The following is a 20,485-nucleotide window of genomic DNA, read 5'->3' as shown; positions in this document are numbered from 1 at the left end:
CTAGAATGTGGAAGAGTTTGGTACTTTGGGCTAGAAAAGTCTCTGAAGGCTGGAATCCGAGCTTAACTCATTCTGATGGGAGCTAACAAGACTGAGATAAACATGGCTCATAAGGTTTCTTTGGATTTGAGCTTTCACAGATTTAAAAGAGGATAAAATAAGCTGATAAGGAATAAGACCCTAACTATATGTAAACTACCCCTGGGGAGTACCGTCATCTGCAACACAAAGATCAGAACACTCTTAGAGGAGGCTGCTGTCTTAAAGGTTTTCTCCTTAACCTTTAAGAAATGTTCCACTCACAGGTGTAACAGGCCTAAAGTGCCTTCCACAGTCCTACATTTTCTCTGCGAAGCTGAGAACTGTGACGAGCAGAGCAAGATGAAGAGAGTCAGCTGAGCTGCTAGAGGTAACTGCACAGAAGAAAGGACCAGGAGCCACAGTGAGGAGAGAGGCTAGGACACTGCAGCCTGAGCCACAGTGAGGAGAGAGGCTAGGACACTGCAGCCTGAGCCACAGTGAGGAGAGAGGCTAGGACACTGCAGTCTGAGAGTCAGTTTTAGGAAGGCTGACCAAAGTCAACAGAGCGGAGATCAACAGTGGGTAAGTAAACTAAAGGCTTTGAAGCAAGAAATGTAACAGAGCTTCTCCTTCCAAGCTGACCTGCTTTAACAAAAAGAAAAATTGTAAGTTAAGCTGGAATTACTAGCAAAATACATGTCCCTAGCAGCTGTCTCTTGCCCTAGGTCACTCTGGTCACATCCAGTTATCTAATTCACATTCTTTGAGAATATTTGAATTGCTACTCAGAATCCACAAAAAGTGAGGGGAGGGTGATTCCATTAGCACAGACAGAGGGCAGCACTGTAAAGAAGAGCCAGGAGAGACAGCTGCGATAGCTAATGTGGTTGTCAACTTTAGGACATAAGGCTACTTTCTTCATGCAAAGGGCAACACTTTGTCCTTACCTGTAGTGGGGATCTAGTAGAGTCATTGTATCTAGGATAAACATTAGAATGTAATAGTTCTTTTTTCACTGTATCAATGGTAACAACACAATGTATTAGTATTTGCTGGAGGTACCTAGACCTTGGAAAAATAATAGCAGAGAACAGTGATAGTTTTCTATGATTTACAGAGTTTTCTGAAAGACTTCTCCATCCATTGCATGGCTTTAGTCACAGGACTATTGAGGCTCACTTGGAGGTCTTGCATTATTGGGGACTGCAAACACTACATAATAAGGACCAAGGTTGCGGGCTGTGACGGTTTCCTTCAGAGAACATATAGAATAGATTGAAGGGGCTTTGGTATGAGGAACTTGCTGTACTCCAAACACAACCTTTGTGTACAATCAATAAATATGCTTCTGAATGGAGGTTCGAGGTTCGGTTCCCAGAAACTGTCCCTCCCTGCTGCCAGAGAGCCTAAAATGACATTCTATTGAATGTCTCATGCAATATAGAACACCCGATACTGGAATAGATAACTTATTCTGATTATGGGTTTGCCTTTCCTGCATGGACTGCTTCTGCCAAAGCTATCATCTGTAGACTGACAGAACACTTCTTCACTGCCATGTTATTCCATATAGCATTGCTTCTAACCAAGGGACTCATTTCACAGCCAGAGAGGAGCAACAGTGGGCCCACGCTCAGGAAATCCGCTGATCTTATGTTCTCCATCGTCCTGAAGCGGCTGGCCTTAGAGAATGATGAAACAGCCTTTTGAAGATACACTTAGAGCGCCAATTAAGCGGCAGCAGTCTGGATGACTAGGACAAGGTTTTCCAGAAGATGACATATGCATTGAATCAGCATCCAATACGTGGTATAGTTTCGCCCACAGCTAGGTTCCACAGGTCCAGGAATCAAGGGGATGGAAATGGGAATAATTCCACTCTCTATCAATCCTAGTGCCCCCCCTTTTGCTTCCTGTTCCCATGACCTCAAGTTCTGCTGGCCTAGAGGTTTTGGTTCCAGATGGAGCAGCACTCCTGCTAGGAGAGACAACAAATATTCTATTGAACTGGAAGTTCAGTTTCCTCCCTGGCCACTTTGGGCCAACAGTCTAAAAAAGGAATAAATGTTAGGAGGAGTGATTGATCCAGATCACCAGGGAGAAATTGGATGGTTTCTCCACAATGGATGTAAAGAAGATTATGTCTGGAATGTAGCAGATCCTTTAGGGTGACTCTTGGTGCTACCATGGTCATATGAAGTCAATGGGAAACTACAACAGCTCAATCCAGGCAGGATGACAAAGGGTCCAGACTCTCGGGAATGAAAGTGTGGGTCACTCCTCCAAGAAAATAACCAAGACCTTCTGAGGTACTTGCTGGGGACAGAAGAAACACAGAATGGGTAGTAGAGGAAAAGAGCTATAAATACCATCTAAGGCCACGTGACAGAGAAAAAAATTCCAACTGGCATAAGTGTTTCTGTCTTATTGTGTTAAGAACAAATTTGTGTTGGGATGTAAAAACACAAAAGCAAACAAACAAAGGAATGAGTTTGTGCATATATATATAATATATATATATTATATATATATACACACACACATTAAGTGATATTTGTATTCCTATTTTTTAATCATGTAATATCAACTAAGATAATATTAATGGTTACTGCATTTAAGTTATGAGACACTAAAAGACTAACCATTCCTCAGGGGACATTGCCACCTATAGTCCATTTACAGTTGTACATGGAATAGTTATATCATGTTAGGTGGAATTATGACCTGGTTATTGCTTTCATTTGGAAATTAGCATGACATAAGGAGATGTGATTGTGTGTCAGGATTACAAGGGATGGCCTTGTGATGGCTAATCTTGGTTGTCAACTCGACTACATCCGTTTGGGTTTTAATTATTACAGATGTACTCGAGTCAACCACTTTTTTTTAAGTTTAATTTATTTATTATGTATACAGTATTCTGCCTATATGTGTGCCTGCATGCTAGAAGGCACCAGAACTCATTACAGATGGTTGTGAGCCACCATGTGGCTGCTGGGAATTGAACTCAAGACCTCTGGAAGAGTAGTCAGTGCTTTTAACCTCTGAGCCATTTCTCCAAGCCCCAATTTCAATCACTATTAGCTGTGTGACCTTGTGCAGGTTTCTTAACCCTTCTATGTTCCAATCTCCTCATCTGTTAGATGGTACATGTACTATTTATGTAAGAAAAAGAGTTAAGCATTAATTTATTAAAGGTTTAATAGAATAGGCATTTTGTAAAATAGTATATATACTTTATAAATCCTTCTGTTTATATATACTCCAAAAATCAATTGAGAAAAAGAACAAAGTATTTGCTATTCTGCAAAATGCTAACAGTCTTAAACTCAAATTATTTTAATACTATACAAAACTTGATAAGTTTAAATATATTCCTTATTGAATTTAGATGCCTAACTTAAATGCAAATTCTCAGGTCTTAATTCTTAAGAAAAAGAAAAACAAAAAGATTACCTACAAACTTTTAACAACTGGCCTAGGAGATCCTCTCAGGGACACAGGATGCCAAAAGACAATGCGCCAGGCCTGCAAAGGTGAGGAAAGACCCATGTGACTTGAGAACTGAACACGGCCATCACTACACATGTACAGAAAATCAAAACACACCTCTGTGCAGTCAGACATCTACCTGCTAATAAGACACCATGTAACCACTGACAGTGATACGCAAGAAAATCTGGAAAGAGCAATGTCTACACAACGCAACATTGTTCCCTGGGCTCCACCCTGTTCTCCACTTCCTAGCTCCCCAGTTTCTCCTCTATAGGATCGTACAGATCCAGTCCCATGAAGAACACGGTGGAGGTGCTCTTCTCTTCTTTCTTCCCCTCCGTCTAACCCTGATGAAATGTCAGGCTGTACTTGCTTCTGCATTCTCCCAGAGCGCAGCACACGCCCTTAGCTCTGGGTCACAGGGGCTTCTTGATCACTCAGTTTATAAAGTAAGGAAGGATAAAATCATAGGCATTTATCCTTTCTTATCAATACTGCTGTATTCTTTCTGCTTTTCTTTTTTCCTTGAGCCAGCTCCCTCCTCAACCCCGGGCATGCATCTGTAACCTGTGTGAGAGCATCTTTGACATTTGGTTCTATCCTGACAACTCTCCAATTTCCATTGGTAAGAATTCTACAGATATGGTTACAATTCTCATCCCCACATTTGTACCTGACTTTAAAAGTTCTACTAATATCATCCAATATTATTCAATACTCAACAAATATTATCAAGCATTTGTTGGGTAGGCATATAATGAAATGTCAGCACAGTAATGACAGTTCAGTGAGCCTACATGCCAGCAGGCAGGCAGACACCCAGGAAGAAAAGTAAATAGTGTGTGCATTCCAATCATAAATATGTGAAGAAGCTTTTGGATCCTTCCCGATGGAAAGTCTGAAAGAAGACAAAGGAGTGGGGTAGGAAATCATTACCAAAAGCACGAGGCTGGGGATGAAGCTCAGTGATGAAGCCCTTGCTTACGGGTGGGAGGTGGAGCTTGATCTCTAGCACCACAAAAAACATTTCCATCCAATGCCTCAAGAAACCTCTGCCTGGATCACCCCACCAAGAACACTGTGAAATACCAACACAGCCCAGGAGCCAGAACCTTCCTGCTTTGTCTTAACCACTTATGTACAACCCCAGCCAAGGTATTCACTGAATGTGTTTGTTGATAACGTCCTTTTATCTGTGCCTATTAAAGTTATAAAAGCTCCTTTTTCTTCAGAAAGTGCATTCAGGGTAACTAGCGTGCCAAGACTCAGAGCAACTGATTTCCTCTTGCCTTGACAAACTGTCAGATTACAGGCGCCTGTAAGTCTGCAGGGGGTTCCCGGAGGGAGGATGGGGCATGTGTGGGAGTCAGATAACAGCCAGTCTCTCCTCAGCTTCCCTGGTACTTTTATTAATTTTGAAAGTCTGAATTCACAGAAATGAGAGAACAATGACTACATATGACCCTCACCCAGATTCCCTGACTGCAGATACTTGGGCCACATTTATTCTGTTTCTCTGTGATATATATCCATACTGGCTAGATCACTTCTTAGCTCACTGGTGTGACATGCTACCCCTGGGCACCCAGCATCTACTCCTGAGGGCATTTTCCAAGAAATCACATGATACTTCCACTGGTAAAACATCACCATTAATATAGTAACACATTCTTTTGTTTTGAGAAGACAGGTGTCGCTATTACTCTCTACCTTCTTTTCTGACAGGGTCTCTCACTAAACCTAGAGCTCAACAACTTGGCTAGACTGCTGGCCAGTGAGCTCCAGAGATCTGCCTGTCTCTGCCACCTTAGTGCTTGATTACAGGTGGGTGCAGTCTGTAATCTGTAGGTCTGGTTTCTATGTGGGCACTGGGGGTTGAACTCAGGTTCTCATGCTTAAAGCACATCACCATTTAAGCCATCTCTAGGTCCCCTGCTCACTTTTTAGCTTAAAAAAAAAGTACATTTTAAAACAATGGGGTTGGAATTATGGAAAAAGATGTAAACAGTGTTTTCTGCAGAGAAAAGTCAGTGATAACGTCCCAAAGAGACCGTGCGGCTGTGACAGGACTGACCAAGCATTAAGCACTAAGAGCTGCATGGCAGGGAATGAATGGAGGGAGCACACAGATGGGGTATTTTGGAGTGATAAATGGAATATGTAAGATGCAAAGCTGCTAGAAATGCAAACAAAACTACAGTCATTTCTCACTTTTAAAAGTATGCAAACTATTCAAAATGCCTATTTAGGCAGCCAGAAAAGAAAGCTCTCAAATGTTTACATAAACAAGGAAGGAAGGAAGGAAGGAAGCTAGGAATTCGGTTAGGCCTGGAACAAAGGCAGTAAAAGGAGATGTCTCAGTTGTGACAGATGTAACTGAACATAGATGAAGACCGAGAGGAAATGGTCGTTGCAAACATTTCCAAATGCACAGTGGTTCCAGGCAATGCACGAATGCTACAGGTGTAGTCACTCAAGCCTCACGATGCACCCACCCCCCAGACCAGGACATAAGATATGGCAACAGAGGACAAGTCTCAACAGCACGGTGGCACTGTCCCCATACAGTACACACCTGTGGGAGCGGGTCCCTCCAGAGACCCCAAGATCCCTCTCACACATCCTCTTAGCAAGACCCCCATGTTACATCACAAGTCTCTGCTTCCTGACACTTACCCAGAAAGATGCGACCTGGGAGCTCTCTTTTTCTCAGGCTCAGTCCTTGTTCCGGCCCGGAGATCACATCTGGTTCGGAAAGTTCATGTCCTGCTTGGGAGGAAAGAAACTGAGTTTGGGTCCTGAACTTAGTCAACACCCAGCCTGAACAGTTCTGACTTCCTCCATTTCCATTTTTCCCATTCTCTACAGACTTTTCACCTAGAAAGATGGGACACTAAGGCACTATCCTAAACAATGCCCCACGGGAGCTGGGGTTTCAAGTCGAACCCATGAATTCCATATGGTGGATGGCTAAAGAGGAAAGGTCGAGTTGCAAGGGTGTGTGTGGGGGGGTGTTCTCACCCAGGGAGACCAGGTTCCTGCAGTTCTCCAGCACCAGGCCGCCATACAGCTTCCTCTGCGCAGAATCCAGCTGCATCCACTCCGCCCAAGAGAAGTCCACAGACACATCCTTGAATGTCACTGACTCCTGAAACCACAGATTCCTCCTTAACAGGGGATTTTTGCCAATAAGCCTTGAAAAAAGCAGTACCGGAAGAAACATGGCATCGGTTTGTGTGAGGAAAACATACTACATTCTGACGAAAACAAAATAGGTGCAGACGTGAGAGCCAGAAAAAGTAACACAGGGAGTGGACTGGGAAGTGCTGCAGTTTCTGTCTATGGTAAAATACTCTGACAAAAGCAACTTAAAAGAGAAAAGTTCACTTTGGCTCACAGTTCAAGGATGCAAACCATCACCCTACAAGTCAAGGTAGCAGGAGCAAGAAGCAGTTGGCCACATGACATCCACATTCAGGAAGCAGAGAAGAGATGAAAGCATGGCAGAGCTCAGCTGGTCACATGATATCCACATTGAGAAGTAGAGAGGGATGCATGCTGAGGCTCAGGCTCCCCCAACCATGTATACAGTCCAGGGTCCCAGACAGGGGATGGTGCTGTCCACTATGGGAAAGTCTTTTTGCCTCAACCCAATCAAGATGGCATGCCCCAAAACCCATCTCCCAGGGGATTCCAGATTCTGGCACGGTGACAATTAACACTGACCATCTCAGGAAACAAGACAGGAAAAGAAGGTCCATGGGAGTGCTACGGTTTGGCTCCTGAAGTGGTTTGACCCCAAAGGCTCAAATGTCAGAAGCCTGGTCTCCAAGTGACAATGTTTAAGAGGTTGTGGGTGGGCTGGGGAGATGGAGCAGTGGCTAAGGCTGAGTGATGCGAACAAGCAGAGCCGAGTTCAGACCCTGAGGACTCACATAAGGGCAGTATGCCTGTAATCCTAACACTGATAGTACAGATGGCAGATCCTCGTAGTTTTCTGACGGTTGACACAGCTTAAATGGTAAGCTTCTGGTTCAGTGAGAGACCTTGCCTAAACATAGAAATGTTTACATGATAGAGGAAGACACCTGTGTCGTCTGGCCTTTGCAAACATAAGCATGGGCATGTACAGCAGCGTACACACACACACACACACACACACACACACACACACACACACACGGTGGGGCCTACTGGGAAGTTGCTGCTGGCCCTTCCTACATGATATCATCCTCTCACCTGCATTCCTGACACTGTGATACCATCCACTATGCAGTCTTCACCACAGCTAAACAGAGGCCAGTGCCATGGGACTTAACCATGCCACGTGTATGGCAGACACTCAATGGCTGTGACTTCTGTCAGCAACACAGGGAGTGATGTGACTTAACTGGCAAGACTCCAGGTGGAAACTTGGACCTTCACTACAACAAATCCTCTGAGGCATCCTTCCCCAGGCCTTGAGACGGCAGACTCCCTCCTCACCACACCCTTGGCCCTATCCTAGGCTTTTCTGACTCCCGGTTGCCTATAAGCCCTATAAACACCAATCCATCTCTCCTGGGACTTGGCTCCTTCTCCAGCCTTTGAGTACCATTGGGAACTCCAGTGTCAGATGAGCAGCACAGAGGTGAAGGACGCTGAAGGGGCTCAAGGCTCTAATACTCCAATACATCTGTCTTCGTAATGAAGGCCATTCACATCATGGGAATAAAAGATGTCAGACAATGATGTCTCACCTGAGCTCCCAATGGTAGAGGCCAAATAGCCATTGCCTTCCTCCTTCCTGTGGGGCCTTCCTAGAGAATGTGCAGTCTCTAGAGGTAGAGCTGGGGGAGGGAAGGGAAGCCATGAGAGACCCTCCTGCGGCAAAATAAAATACCTACAAATAAATAAGAAGGGTGAGACATCAACATAAGTACAATTAAATAGTTTACCTATCAACTATGCTTTGTTAAGTTTACTTTGTAGGTATACAGATAGAAACGAATGGAGAGGCATGCTGTATTCATGGGTAGGTTGGCTCAGGATTCTAAGCTATTACTTCCTTGACCTTAATCTATACACCTAACACAGTCCTAGACAGTATATACACCACAATGACAACATTTTAAAGTTAATTACAGAAAAATTATTAGTTAATCGTGATTAAAACATCTTTTTTTAAAAAGGATTTATTTATTTTCTGTGTACCGCATTTCCTGTCTGCGGTGGAGAAGGTGAGAGATGTACCGGATCCCTGGGGAACTGGAGATACGGTTTTAAACCACAAGTGGGTGCTGGGAACCAAACCTGGGTTCTCTACAAGAGCAGCAAGGGCTCTTCACTGCTAAGTCACCTCTCCATCCTTAGAGAAAACAAATTTAAAGGGTCCTAGTGAGGGCAAACACCAGACACTCTCAGCTCTATAAGTTGATCTTAATGAAGCAGGAGTAGTGGCTACCAGACATTATGAAGTGGAGCCGGGCATAGAGAGAGGATAGTTATCAGGCACAAGAATAAAGTTAAACAACCTTTTAACCTTCTACAGCACAAAAGGTTAGCTATAATTAACTTACATTAGCTTATTCTTAAATTAGCAAGGAATTTTCTTTTTTTTTTTGGCTGTTTGTACACATTTGAGTGTGTGGTGTATTCAAATGTGTGTGTGTGGTGCATTCACAACGTGTGGTCTATTCACGGTGTGCATGTATGCTTGTGTATTCCCAGACAAGGGAGAGATGACTGGGGGAAGAGAAGAATATAAGGAGGGAGGAGACAGGAGCTCATGGCATTCAGTCTCAGGATTCCGAGAGACAGGATTGCCCATTTGGTCTGAGGATTAGGCAGAACTAAGAACTTTCAGCATTTACCCCTATATCCGACTTGGGATTTTTATTATTAAGACCAACTAGAAGTCACGTGACATTTTGACCCACCCAGCAACTCTCAGTCCTCCTCCCCTTCATTTTTGGGACAGAGTCTCACACAGCCCAGGCTGTCCATGAACTTGCTGTGGAAGTGAAGATGACCTTCAACTCCTATCTTTGGCTCCTAGGTTCTGGGATTACTCAGCTGAAGAAAGCATTGTCAATGCTCCCAACACAAAGAAATAACAAATATGTGAGCTTTTGGATTATGCTAATTACTCTCATTTGACCATGTACTATATAATAAAATTATAACACTAACACACAAATATGCACATTATTTCAATTCAAAGTTATAGTCCTGAAAGAGAACTTGCCAACCAGAGTTTTAAATGACATTAACAAGCACACAATTGTCTTAGTTAGCTGACACCAGGACCAAAGCTTAGGGAGGAAAGGGTTTATTTGGCTTACACTTCCTTATCACTGTTCATTATTGAAGAAAGTTAAGACAGAAACTCAAACAGGGCAGGAACTTGGACGCAGGAGGTGACGCTGACGCAGAGTTCATGGAAGAATACTGTTTATTTGTTTACTCATTATGGCTTGTTCTGTCTGCCTAAAGTCAGGTCTTATGGAGGCATTTTCTCACTCTTTTTTGGATAACTCCAACCTGTGTCAAGGTGACAGAAAACCAGTCAGCTGAATAGTGTTACTGAAGGACCTCTGACATATTAAGTATCTTGTCAACACTGACTGTGAGAACAGCATGTCAGTCATAGGGAGTACAGCCGTGAACACAACAGGCAAAGTCTCCACCTTCATGGATGTTACAGACCAACAGGAAAGAACAATGGAACAAATCCAAATGCTACCACACACACACAACCATAAACAACTATAAGTGAACATCTTTGTGATGTGATGAAGCAGAAGGTCTCTCTAGTTATTGCAAACACAGTGGAGGCGGAGGAGGAGGAGGGAGGCGGCCCCGGGGATGGCTCAGCGGATACGGCATTTGCTGGGCAAGCATGAGGATGAGGATACAAGCAAGAAGATGAAATCTCTGTGGGCTTGGAGGAAGACCAAGGATGATTCCCAACACTGACTTCAGGTCTTCATATGGATTTGGACACATGTATACCCTGTACCCATACACACACGCATACACACATGTGAAAATGCAAAAAGAAGACACAGAGGGAAGGTTTATATGACTATAGGAATACGTAACTTTTTGTATATTCATGAAACCTGTTTGTTCATAACAGATGTAAAAGTTTTGAATAAAAAAGCTGAAGTTTAGCTCTAGGATATTTTTTGAGACAGGGCCTCACTATGTAGCCTTGGCTAGCTCAGAACTCTATGTAGAGCAGGGTGGTCTCAAATTAATCCCCCTGCTCTGTGGGATTAAAGGCATATACCACCACATCTGGCCTGCACCAAGGCTTAAGAGAATACTAACACTTCATGTTGGTTGGGGCCATCAGTCTCTCTTACACTGCAACCATTTTTATAATGCTACTTTCTGTAAAGAATAAAACAGGAGGTGCCCAAAGATTTTATGTGACATTGGCCTGGAGATTTTACTTGAAGACTTGTGGAAAGAGGCAATCCAAAAAGAACGACACAAACAGATACTCTGTACCATTTACAGTATTAAAATAGAAAAATACAAAGGTCCAAAGAGAGGATTAGATTTGGCGACGTTCAGTCATACTTTTCCTCCCATTCATTAAAATGACAATATTAACTGCCCTTAAACATTAGTGTATTAAGTTCATCCTCTATCTTCACAGGGTGGTGGCACCATGGATTAAACTTCAAGCGTCTTATAAGATGCATTTCGTACGTAACTCCATTTGTAAAGGCGAACGGAGGAAGGTCACTAACATTCCTATTTTTAGAAGTAAAATGTCTCTATTTATACATATACACATATTTACGCAATACAATACGTGGGTTTTGAACAGATTTCGAATGACTTTGCTCGTGGATTTTCTAGTAGACCAATAGTGAATTTAGAATTCTGGAGAGCACATTCTCTCTTAGCCAGGACCCACTCTGCGCCTTTCCTTTGCTCCTGCAGGCAGAGGGCGGATGCCCAGCAGCAAAGGCCGGAGACCCCCGACTGCGGCCCCGCGTCCTCCCCGCCTTCCGAGAGCGGGTCCCCTACGCGTTCGCGGCGTGTACCGGGCCAGGGCTGCCCGGCTAGGTAGAGCTCCCGAGCGAGCCGGTGGGACTGTCTCCGGGGTACAGCAGGGGCCGAGCGGGGGTCTCGGTCACGGGGTCTGCGGCCTGGCGCCCGCGTGAGCAGAGCACCTGCGACTCCCGCGGTTCGCGCGGATGACCGCGCACCGCACTGCCTTGCCGGCCCCGCCCTCGGGGCACAGCCCCGGGCTCCCAGTGGGAACGCCCCCGCCTCCCCGCTCGCCGACCACCAGCCTGAGGCTCCGCACTCACCCAAGCCACGAAAGAAACCAGAGGCTGGCCGCTCACGCAGCCGCGCCGGGCGCGCTGGACTACATTTCCCACAAGGCCATGGGGCCTGGCCAAAGTGACCCACGGCGCAGGCGCAGCTGGAGGGCTCCTAGCGAGGGGTGGTTTCTCTGATGTACGTGCGCGGTGACCACCTTAAACATGTTACCTTAAAGAAACCCGTTTTAGAACCTTTCCTTCCCTAAAGTAAGAGGACCCTGGACACCCCCTTGCATGAGGGAGCATGAGAGGTAAGCTAGTAATGTAATGTTCTAGAGACTTCGAGGCGCACCGTGAGCCGGAGACAGGGGCTCTCTGTCAGACGCTCTTAGGGCTGCAGGATTGTCTCTGTGGAAAACCAACCTCGTGGATGCTCAGGTAATTTCGGCTGCATCCGCCGCTCTGGAGCTTGGAGAAGCGTGTGGCATTTTAGGATAAAAAGACAGGTTAGAGACTATAATGTTTGGTTCTTATCTAAATAAATAAATAAAGGTGGTCGTGTGTCTTTTTAATGTTTTTCTTAAAAACTTGACATAATCATACGTGCATACAGTGCATTGCGTCACGTTCACCCCCTGGCCACCCTCTTCCATCCACATGCGTCTTCGTTTGGCCTCCTTCCTCAATAGTCCCTCTTCTACACATTGTCCCCTATCCCCTTTTTTCCTTCAGGATGCGAATCTTCTGTTTCCTTCGACAAAGACTGGCTCCTGAACCAAATGTTGGAGAGGCTTCTGGAGGCCACTTTTTGACTCACCTCAAAAAACTCGCTCAGTCTCTCACCCTCTATATGTGACCGGATTCTTTAAATCCCACCTCTATGTCTTAACTCTGTGACATACTTTTAGCAGAAAGCTCCTCCTTGATGTCCACCATGCTCTCTGTTTGTTGGCTACAAATCTCTAGCTGGCTTTTTTTGTGTTCAGAGTTGAGCTCTTGTTTAATGCAAGTTGCTGCCCTTATTGCCAACATACCGAATAGAAATCTCTTTATTGCCCTTCAGTAGTAGTGTCTGGCTCTTTCTCCATAGTTTGCCTGTACTATTTAAAAATATGGGAAAATGAAAAAAAAATCCCAATTGAGGGCTTGAGAGATGGCTCAGTAGTTAAGAGCGTTTATTTCTCTTGCACCGAACCGGAATTCTGTTCTTGGTACCCACTTCAGGCTACTCCAACCAGCTGTAACTTCATGGCCAGGGCATCTAATACCTCTGGTCTCCACGGACACCTGCATTCACATGCACATACCATACTCTGTAGAACATTCCTTTACACTGTGAAAATTACGCTGTGACAGTTTAATAAAGAAGCTGTAATAGCTGGACAGGATGAGGTTAGGTGGGGAAACGAGACTAAGGACATTGGGAAGAAGTGGGGAGTCAGAGGAGTCGGTAGTGAGGCACAAAGAAAACAGGATGTACAAGATGAAAGAGATAATGCCATATAGTAGAATGTAGATTAATATAAGTGGATTAATTTAAATTGTGAGAGTTAACTAACAACAAGCCTGAGCTACTGGCCAACCACTTATAATTAATATCACATCTTTGTGTTGGTTATTTGGGAACTGGCAGGTGAGAAAGAAAAGTCTGCCTACAATACATACATACATAAACACTTTTTTTTTTTAAAAAAATTGAGGGTTTACAAGAAATGTTACAGTAACCCAGCAAAAAGCAATTACAAGTAAAGAAAATCTGTTCCTGAGTCAGGCAGATTGGTGAGCACCTGTAATTTCAGCACTGGGGAATCAGGCAGGAGGAGTGATACAAGTTCAAGGCTTCCTGAATACTGAAGTCACAGGCCTGCACTGCCAGCATAGTTCCACCAAAGTTACTTGTATTCTCTCCGCTCAGGAACAGATAGAAAAGCTGACCAGAAAATATCACCACAAATGTACAACCTTTGAAGAGCAAAATTAACAAGTTGATAGACACATATAAATCAGTCTACTCCAAGATTGGGAGGAAATGGTTTATAGATATGATTTTATGCTGGTTTCAAAGTAGCCACACATTTAATAGAATTGGTCTCTAGATCATATTCTTTGATGAGGTAAGGTGCAGACATATCTGATGAGAATGGCAAAAGTCATAAAGCCAGCACAGCTGCTTGACAAAGATCCAGCCAAGCTGAGCCACATGGTGACCACTATGCCACTTGTTTTTGATCTTCATGGGTTGCATGCATACATAGTTGTGTAACTTAGGGATAATGGATTTATGGAAAATTTCTTATGAATCCTTGACGCCTTCTTCCAGGAGTACTGCTTCTAAGCTTCCCCAGGAAAGTCCTGAGCATACTACCTGGCCCACTTTTAGGAAGACGTCCTTATCTACTTGAAGGTCTTCCTTACACCTTGGGTAGTAACATATAAAGAAGCCAGAGATCTCTTTGAGGCTCTGAGGTATTCTTAAAACATCTGCCCTCCCACTTACTCAGTGTCTTAGTTAGGGTTTTTGTTGCTGTGAAGAGACACTATAATCATGGCAACTCTTATAAAGAAAACATTTAATTGGGGTGGTTTGCTTACAGTTTCAGAGGTCCAGTCAATTATCATCATGACAGGGAGCATGGGGGCATGCAGGCATGCATGGTGCTGGCTACATGTTTTACAGAAAGGCAGCAAAAGGTCAACTGAGAGTCACATTGAGGGAAACTTGAGCTGAGACCTCTTAGCCTGCCCCTACAGTGACACACTTCCTATAGCAAGGCCACACCTCCTAAAAGTGACACTCCCTTTAAGGGCCATTTTCTCTCAAGCTGCCACATTTCACTCCCTGGCCCCCAAAGGCTTATAGCGATATACATGTATCATAATGTGAAAAATGAATTCAGTTCAACTTTAAAAGTCCCCATAGTCTATAACAGTCTCAAACTTGTTTCAAAGTCCCAAGTCTTTTCTGAGATACATGACAATCTCTTAACTGTAATCCCCCTGGTAAAAATCAAATTAAAAAGCAGATCACATATACATTATCATTCCAAATGCAGGGAATGGAGCATAGTGAGAAAATATTTGGCAAAAACCAGACCAAAAACAAGCTGGGAAAACTTCAAACTCTGCAGCTCTACCTCTGATATCAAAAATGCTCTTCAGATCTCTAACTCTGTTCAGCTTTGTTGACTGCAACACTCTCCTTCCTCTTGGACTGTTTTTACTCCTTGTTAGCAACTTTCCTTGATAGGAATCCCAGCGGATCTGGCAACTTTAACATCGTAGGTTCTCTAAGGCAATCCAGGCTTTAATTCATACCTTCATGAAATGGCCTCTCTACTGGGCCTCCATTCAGGGACACCATGACACATGCCTGGGCTCTGTGGCTTTATTCCATAACTCCTTTCTTCTGTCCTTAACTCTAAAACCAGAACCACATGGCTGCAGCTGCCAAGTTCTGTTGCTTGCTGACACTAGAACATAACTCATTTGTTCAATCACATCCTCACCAGCTTTCTGTCTTTCCTTGCCTAAGCTTGGCTGTGCTGAAACTTGCTCTGTAGACTAGGCTGGTCTCAAACTCACAGGGATCTGCCAGCCTCTCTGCCGTCCCAGTGCTGGGATTAAAGGTGTGTCCCACTGTTTAGTTAGCAGGCTTTCCCCCACCCCCCTGGCATCCATTTTTGGAATGTTGGGTGGAAAGTTCCATTTCAAAGCCCCCTCTCCTGGGAGTTGCCTCAGTCTCTGCCACGTTGCTTATTACCTCTCCTCCACACTATGTCTGACTCCCTGCTCCCTAAGGTTTCACTGATTAATTTTCTGTACCCCAGATTCCTCCCAGAATCCTTCTTTCTCTCTGGAAGCCCTGCCTACCCTCTCTTGACTAACTATTGGCCATTCAGCTCTTTATTAAACCAATCAGGTGTGTAAAAGGAACGGCAGGCAGCTTCCCTCCGCCTGGTAGCTTTACCCGAAATAATTACATGGAAACTGTATTCTTTTAAACACTGCTTAGCCCATTATATCTAGCCTCTTATTGGCTAACTCTTACATATTGATTCAACCCATTTCTAATAATCTGTATATCACCACGAGGTCATGGTTTACCGGAAGAGATTCAGCATATCTGACCTGGCAGCTTCATAGCGGTGGCTCTCTTGACCCTGCTTTCTTCCTCCCAGAATTCAGTTCTGTCTTCCCCGCCTACTTATGTTCTGACCTATCAGGCCAGGCAGTTTTCTTTATTAATTAACCAATGAAAGCAACATATAGATAGAAGACTCCTGCTGTTCCTCTTACACAGGTGCCTTGGCAGAGACACATCTGTACATTGTACAAAAAGACTATCCCACAACAGTTCCCAGCACCCACATGGTAGCTCACAACTATAATTCTAGTTCTAGGTTTTCAGATGTCCTCTTATGATCTTGGAAGCTGCACACATGGTACATTTACATACATGCAGGCAAAAATACTCACATGCATAAAATAAAAATGTTTACTTTCTTTCTGCTCTAAGTTCGTAAAAGACAATCCTGGTAACTTCAGTTGGGCTTCTACTTAGTAAGGAAGAAATTTGACTTACACACAAACACACATAAGAATTTGTTTCATTCATACACCATCAAAATTAGGACAGTTGCTGGGTGCAGTGGTGCATGCCTGTAATACAACACTTAGGAGGCTGAAACAGGAAGATAGCTGCATAGTTGACATCCAGGCCAGCCTGGGTTGTTATAAGACCCTGGTAGTGGTGAGAATCAGAAACAATGTTATTCTTAAAACAATAAAGAGGAAAACTATCATGTTTAGTCGATACATGAAGTGGATGTAACAAAATGCTACTCCTTTATGATAAAACTCAGCACAAGAGCTGTTCTGTCAGTTTCAGAACAAGCATCCACAAACTGAAGTAGTATGTTAAATGGGAAAGTATTGTTATTTTTATTGTATGGTACCATGTTGTACAGGGCTTAAATAAGAAAAATAAATAAAAGACACTGTCATCAGATAAGAAAAACTAAAATGATATAGAGGTAGTGGCACATTTTAAGAAAAACAAGACACTGATAAGAGAAAAATGACATTTGTAGATAGCATGATCGTGAGGGCCAAGAATCTACAAATACACTATTAGAAATTCGCATGCACACATAAAATAAACTAGGTTACTTAAATAAGGCACATATGTAAAAATTATGTCTATTTATTAGCACTGGAAAACGCAATTTTGTCCTTTGCGTGTCTGTGTGTGGCGGGCATGTTTGGAGGTTCAGGTGTGTGGTGTGCATGAGAGCCGGTTATGTCAGATGTCTTTCTTAATCGCTCACACAGCTCATTTTGGCAAGTTTAGCTGTTTGCTCCAACGCAACTGTGACAAGATTTACTGCTACCATTCAGGGCGTGGCTTAATAACTAATGAGTCAAGGCAATGAAGGAAAATAATTCACAGCACAAAGTTAGAATATGAATATTAAGTGTGCGAGGTTTGTAGGGAAGTTAGAAAATTAGAAGCACAAAATTTTTTCTTTCTCTTTAATAAAATTCATGCAGTTTGACAATAGTATAGGAAAAGGAAAATTTCAGACATTGTGAGGTAGTTTTTTTTTTAAAGTTTGGTCCCTTGCTTTAAAAAATGCATATATTTTAGTTATTTACTATTAAAATATTAGTTGTAGTAAATATGCTAATAGCTGATATTTCTTTTGCTAATAACAACAGCATAGCACTTCTAAACTCAGATTTTTCTAGGGTTTATATATTGCACATATTATATATTATATGGACAAAATAAAAGTGTTCCTTTTACCTTACAAATGGTCAATGTTAATGTTTATAACTTTAAAGTATCTGTTCTTAAAAGGTGACTGAAAGGTAGGAAAACTTTCTCAATTATTATATAGCCAAGGTTTATCCTTGTAATTTTAATCTCATAGGACTAAATTGAAAGTTTGCTCATATTCACTATATTTATGAAGCCAATATGAAGTATATATTCTCTGAGGAACTTTGGTTAATTGCTTTTACTCATGCAAATCTGTGTTCAAGGAGTCTTCTTCAATATGAATTTTGTAGTGATTGGTAAGGGAGGATCTCTGGCTGAAGAGCTTCCCACATGCACTGCATTCATAGGGCTTCTCTCCAGTGTGGATTCGCTGATGTGCAATAAGGGAGGAGCTTTGTCTAAAACTCTTCCCACACGTGTTACATTTAAAGGGTTTCTCTCCTGTGTGAATTCTCTGATGCTGAATAAGAGCTGCACTTTGACCAAATGACATCCCACATTCCTGGCATTGGTACGGTTTCTCCCCAGTATGAATTCGCTGATGGTTACTGAGGGATGAATTACACCTGAATGTCTTCCCGCACTCATTACATTTATAAGGTCTTTCTCCAGTGTGCATTCTCTGATGCTGGATCAGAGCTGAACTCTGTCTGAAGGCTTTCCCACAGACTTTACATTTACATGGTTTCTCTCCAGTGTGAATTCTCTCATGAATAATAAGGGTTGAGTGGGAACTTAAGGCTTTGCCACATTCATTACAATTATACAATTTCTCCCCAGTGTGAATTATTCGGTGTCTGTTGAGTCTTGAGATAGAAGTGAAGCCTTTTCCGCATTCATTACACCTGTAGGGCCTTTCTCCGGTGTGAATTCTTTCATGTTGAATAAGTGATGCACTCTGACTGAAGGCTCTGCCACATTCGCTACATTTGAAAGGTTTCTCTCCGGTGTGGATTCTCTGATGATAGCGAAGGGATGAGCTAGACTTAAAGGTGTTGCCACATTCGTTACACAAGTAGGTTTTCTTTCTGGAATGGATTCTCTGATATCCTGAAAGGGAAGTGGATGCCTTCCTACCTGGATTATATTTATGAGGATTTTCTCGGGCATGGATCTTTTGATGCAGAAAAAGGGCAGACCTCCTGCTAAAGGATTTTCCACATTCTTTGCATGTATAAGACTTCTCCAGAGTATGAGTTCTTAGGTGCTTACAAAGGGATGCACTATGGCTGAAGGCTTTCCCACACTCTTTACATATGTAGGGTTTCTCTCCAGTGTGAGTTCTTTGATGTTGAATAAGAGCAGAACTTTGGCTGAAAGCTTTCAAACATTCTTTACATTGAAATAATCTCTCTCCGGTATGGTTTTTCAGATGTTTTCGAAGGGATGAGTTGTGCATGAAAGCTTTTTCACAAGTACTACATTTATAGCGTTTCTCTGCAGTCTTGATTTTTGGTTGATTAAGTGAATTTGAATTTTCCTTGAGGCCATTTCTTTGTGTTTTTTCTCTAGCGATCTTTCGTTTACCAACTGACTTCAGGTCGACGTTTGGACCAAATTCAAAATTCTTATGGCTTTTATCTACAGTAAAGATTTTTGTATGGGTGACTGGAATTATTTGTAAGCTCTCATTTTTGTCCTGCTTTTTAAAACTGTTGCCAGATCTGCAGAAATTTCCTGAGGTGAAGTCCCAGGACTTGTCTCTTTTGAGTTGTTTCCTCATTAATCCCTGAAATGACGAATCTTTAGTTTGAGTTGATTTTGTGGTTTGAAGACTGCTGTTGCATCCTGGAAGAAAAAAAATGCTGGTGGTGGGTATAATTAGCTAAGACTAAATTTATAGAAAGAATATTAATGATACCTAAATAAATACTATACGCCTAAAGATACTAGCAAGAAGGAAAAAATGGAAAATACCACTTTATAAAACAATGGACGAGAGCTAAACAACTGGAATGAACAAAACTCATTTAAGGAGGCTGCTCTCCGAAGGGAAATGGGGGGCTGGGCCCAGCTCCAGGCTACTTATGACGCCTCAGTCCTGTACAAGACTCTCAAATCCTCAGATCAAATCCTTTGATGGGCCGCAGCAGGATCTAGTCCGACTGCTGTCTCCTGGCTTCTGCTACCGTTCTCCTGGGTCAACACTGGCTCCCTCTGACCACTACTAGACAATTCCTAGACTGGACTCCACATGCTCAGGAAGCTCCTGGCCTACGCTCTCACAGCGCTTTGTGTCTTTGCTCCCTAGTCCTCACTAGACTCCCTGTGTCTAGTGTGACCGTCATTCTCTGTCCTGTGTGTGCTTGGCATCTTCACTCTCATTGTCCCCACTGGATTGCACAACAAGAGCAGGACCAGGTCCCATCCTGCCTGATGCTGTCTTACTTGTAACCAGCTTATTTAGATAAGGACATGGTCAGAGGATAGGGCCAAGCTGGGAGTCCTGCTTTCAAGTCAGGGAGTCTCCTTTATTCAACTCTCAGCTGCCAAAACATCCACCTCTTCCATTTCTTTCTCCTCATCTCTGATTCCTCTCTCTTAAACATGGTGCAATGGCGTTCCTGGAATTCTGCCCTCGGCAGTCAACTCAAGGTTACAAATTCCACTTTCATGTGTCTATGAGGGGATCTAACGTCTCATGTGGGTCCCAACTACCTACCTATGGGTGAACAACTATCGGAGTGCTTCAACTGGAAACCACAGAAAACTCCTACGCTCTCACGCAGCAGACTCCTTCTCACCTCCCTGACTCCCAAAGCAGCCTCTCCATCCCCTACTGTCTTCTGAAGTGGCTCCAGGAGGCTTCCCACCTCTAGCTTTGCCTCACTTTGCATCTGTCCTCCTAATGTTTCCAAAATAGCCAGTCTTATTGAATTCCAATCACATAAGGACTTCACGAATGTTAACAGTCTCTGTG

At 43.2% G+C, this 20,485-nt stretch overlaps 1 protein-coding gene across 8 annotated transcripts in view; it reads right to left on the bottom strand.

The window, feature by feature from the left end:
• The window catches only part of Zfp2 (ZFP2 zinc finger protein), a 29,015-nt gene that overhangs the window by 3,511 nt on the left and 5,019 nt on the right, over window positions 1-20,485 (bottom strand). For 2 of the 8 annotated variants that reach the window (XM_048451649.3, XM_085694899.2), the window contains exon 5: window positions 14,369-19,353. In XM_048451649.3, the coding sequence (XP_048307606.3) occupies window positions 17,804-19,353 (1,550 nt within the window). In that variant the 3' untranslated portion in view covers window positions 14,369-17,803. Of the gene's footprint in view, window positions 1-3,477; window positions 3,550-6,192; window positions 6,286-6,537; window positions 6,711-8,255; window positions 8,399-11,828; window positions 11,906-14,368; window positions 19,354-20,485 lie in introns of those variants that run through there. The other 6 variants (XM_087910675.1, XM_087910676.1, XM_085694903.2 and 3 more) reach the window with 6 other exon arrangements.

This window comes from Myodes glareolus, chromosome 9, assembly GCF_982192425.1.
Source record: "Myodes glareolus chromosome 9, mMyoGla1.1, whole genome shotgun sequence".
NCBI lineage: Eukaryota > Metazoa > Chordata > Mammalia > Rodentia > Cricetidae > Myodes > Myodes glareolus.
Note: the sequence above shows the minus strand (reverse complement) of the source record. Positions and strands in the feature narration are given on the sequence as shown.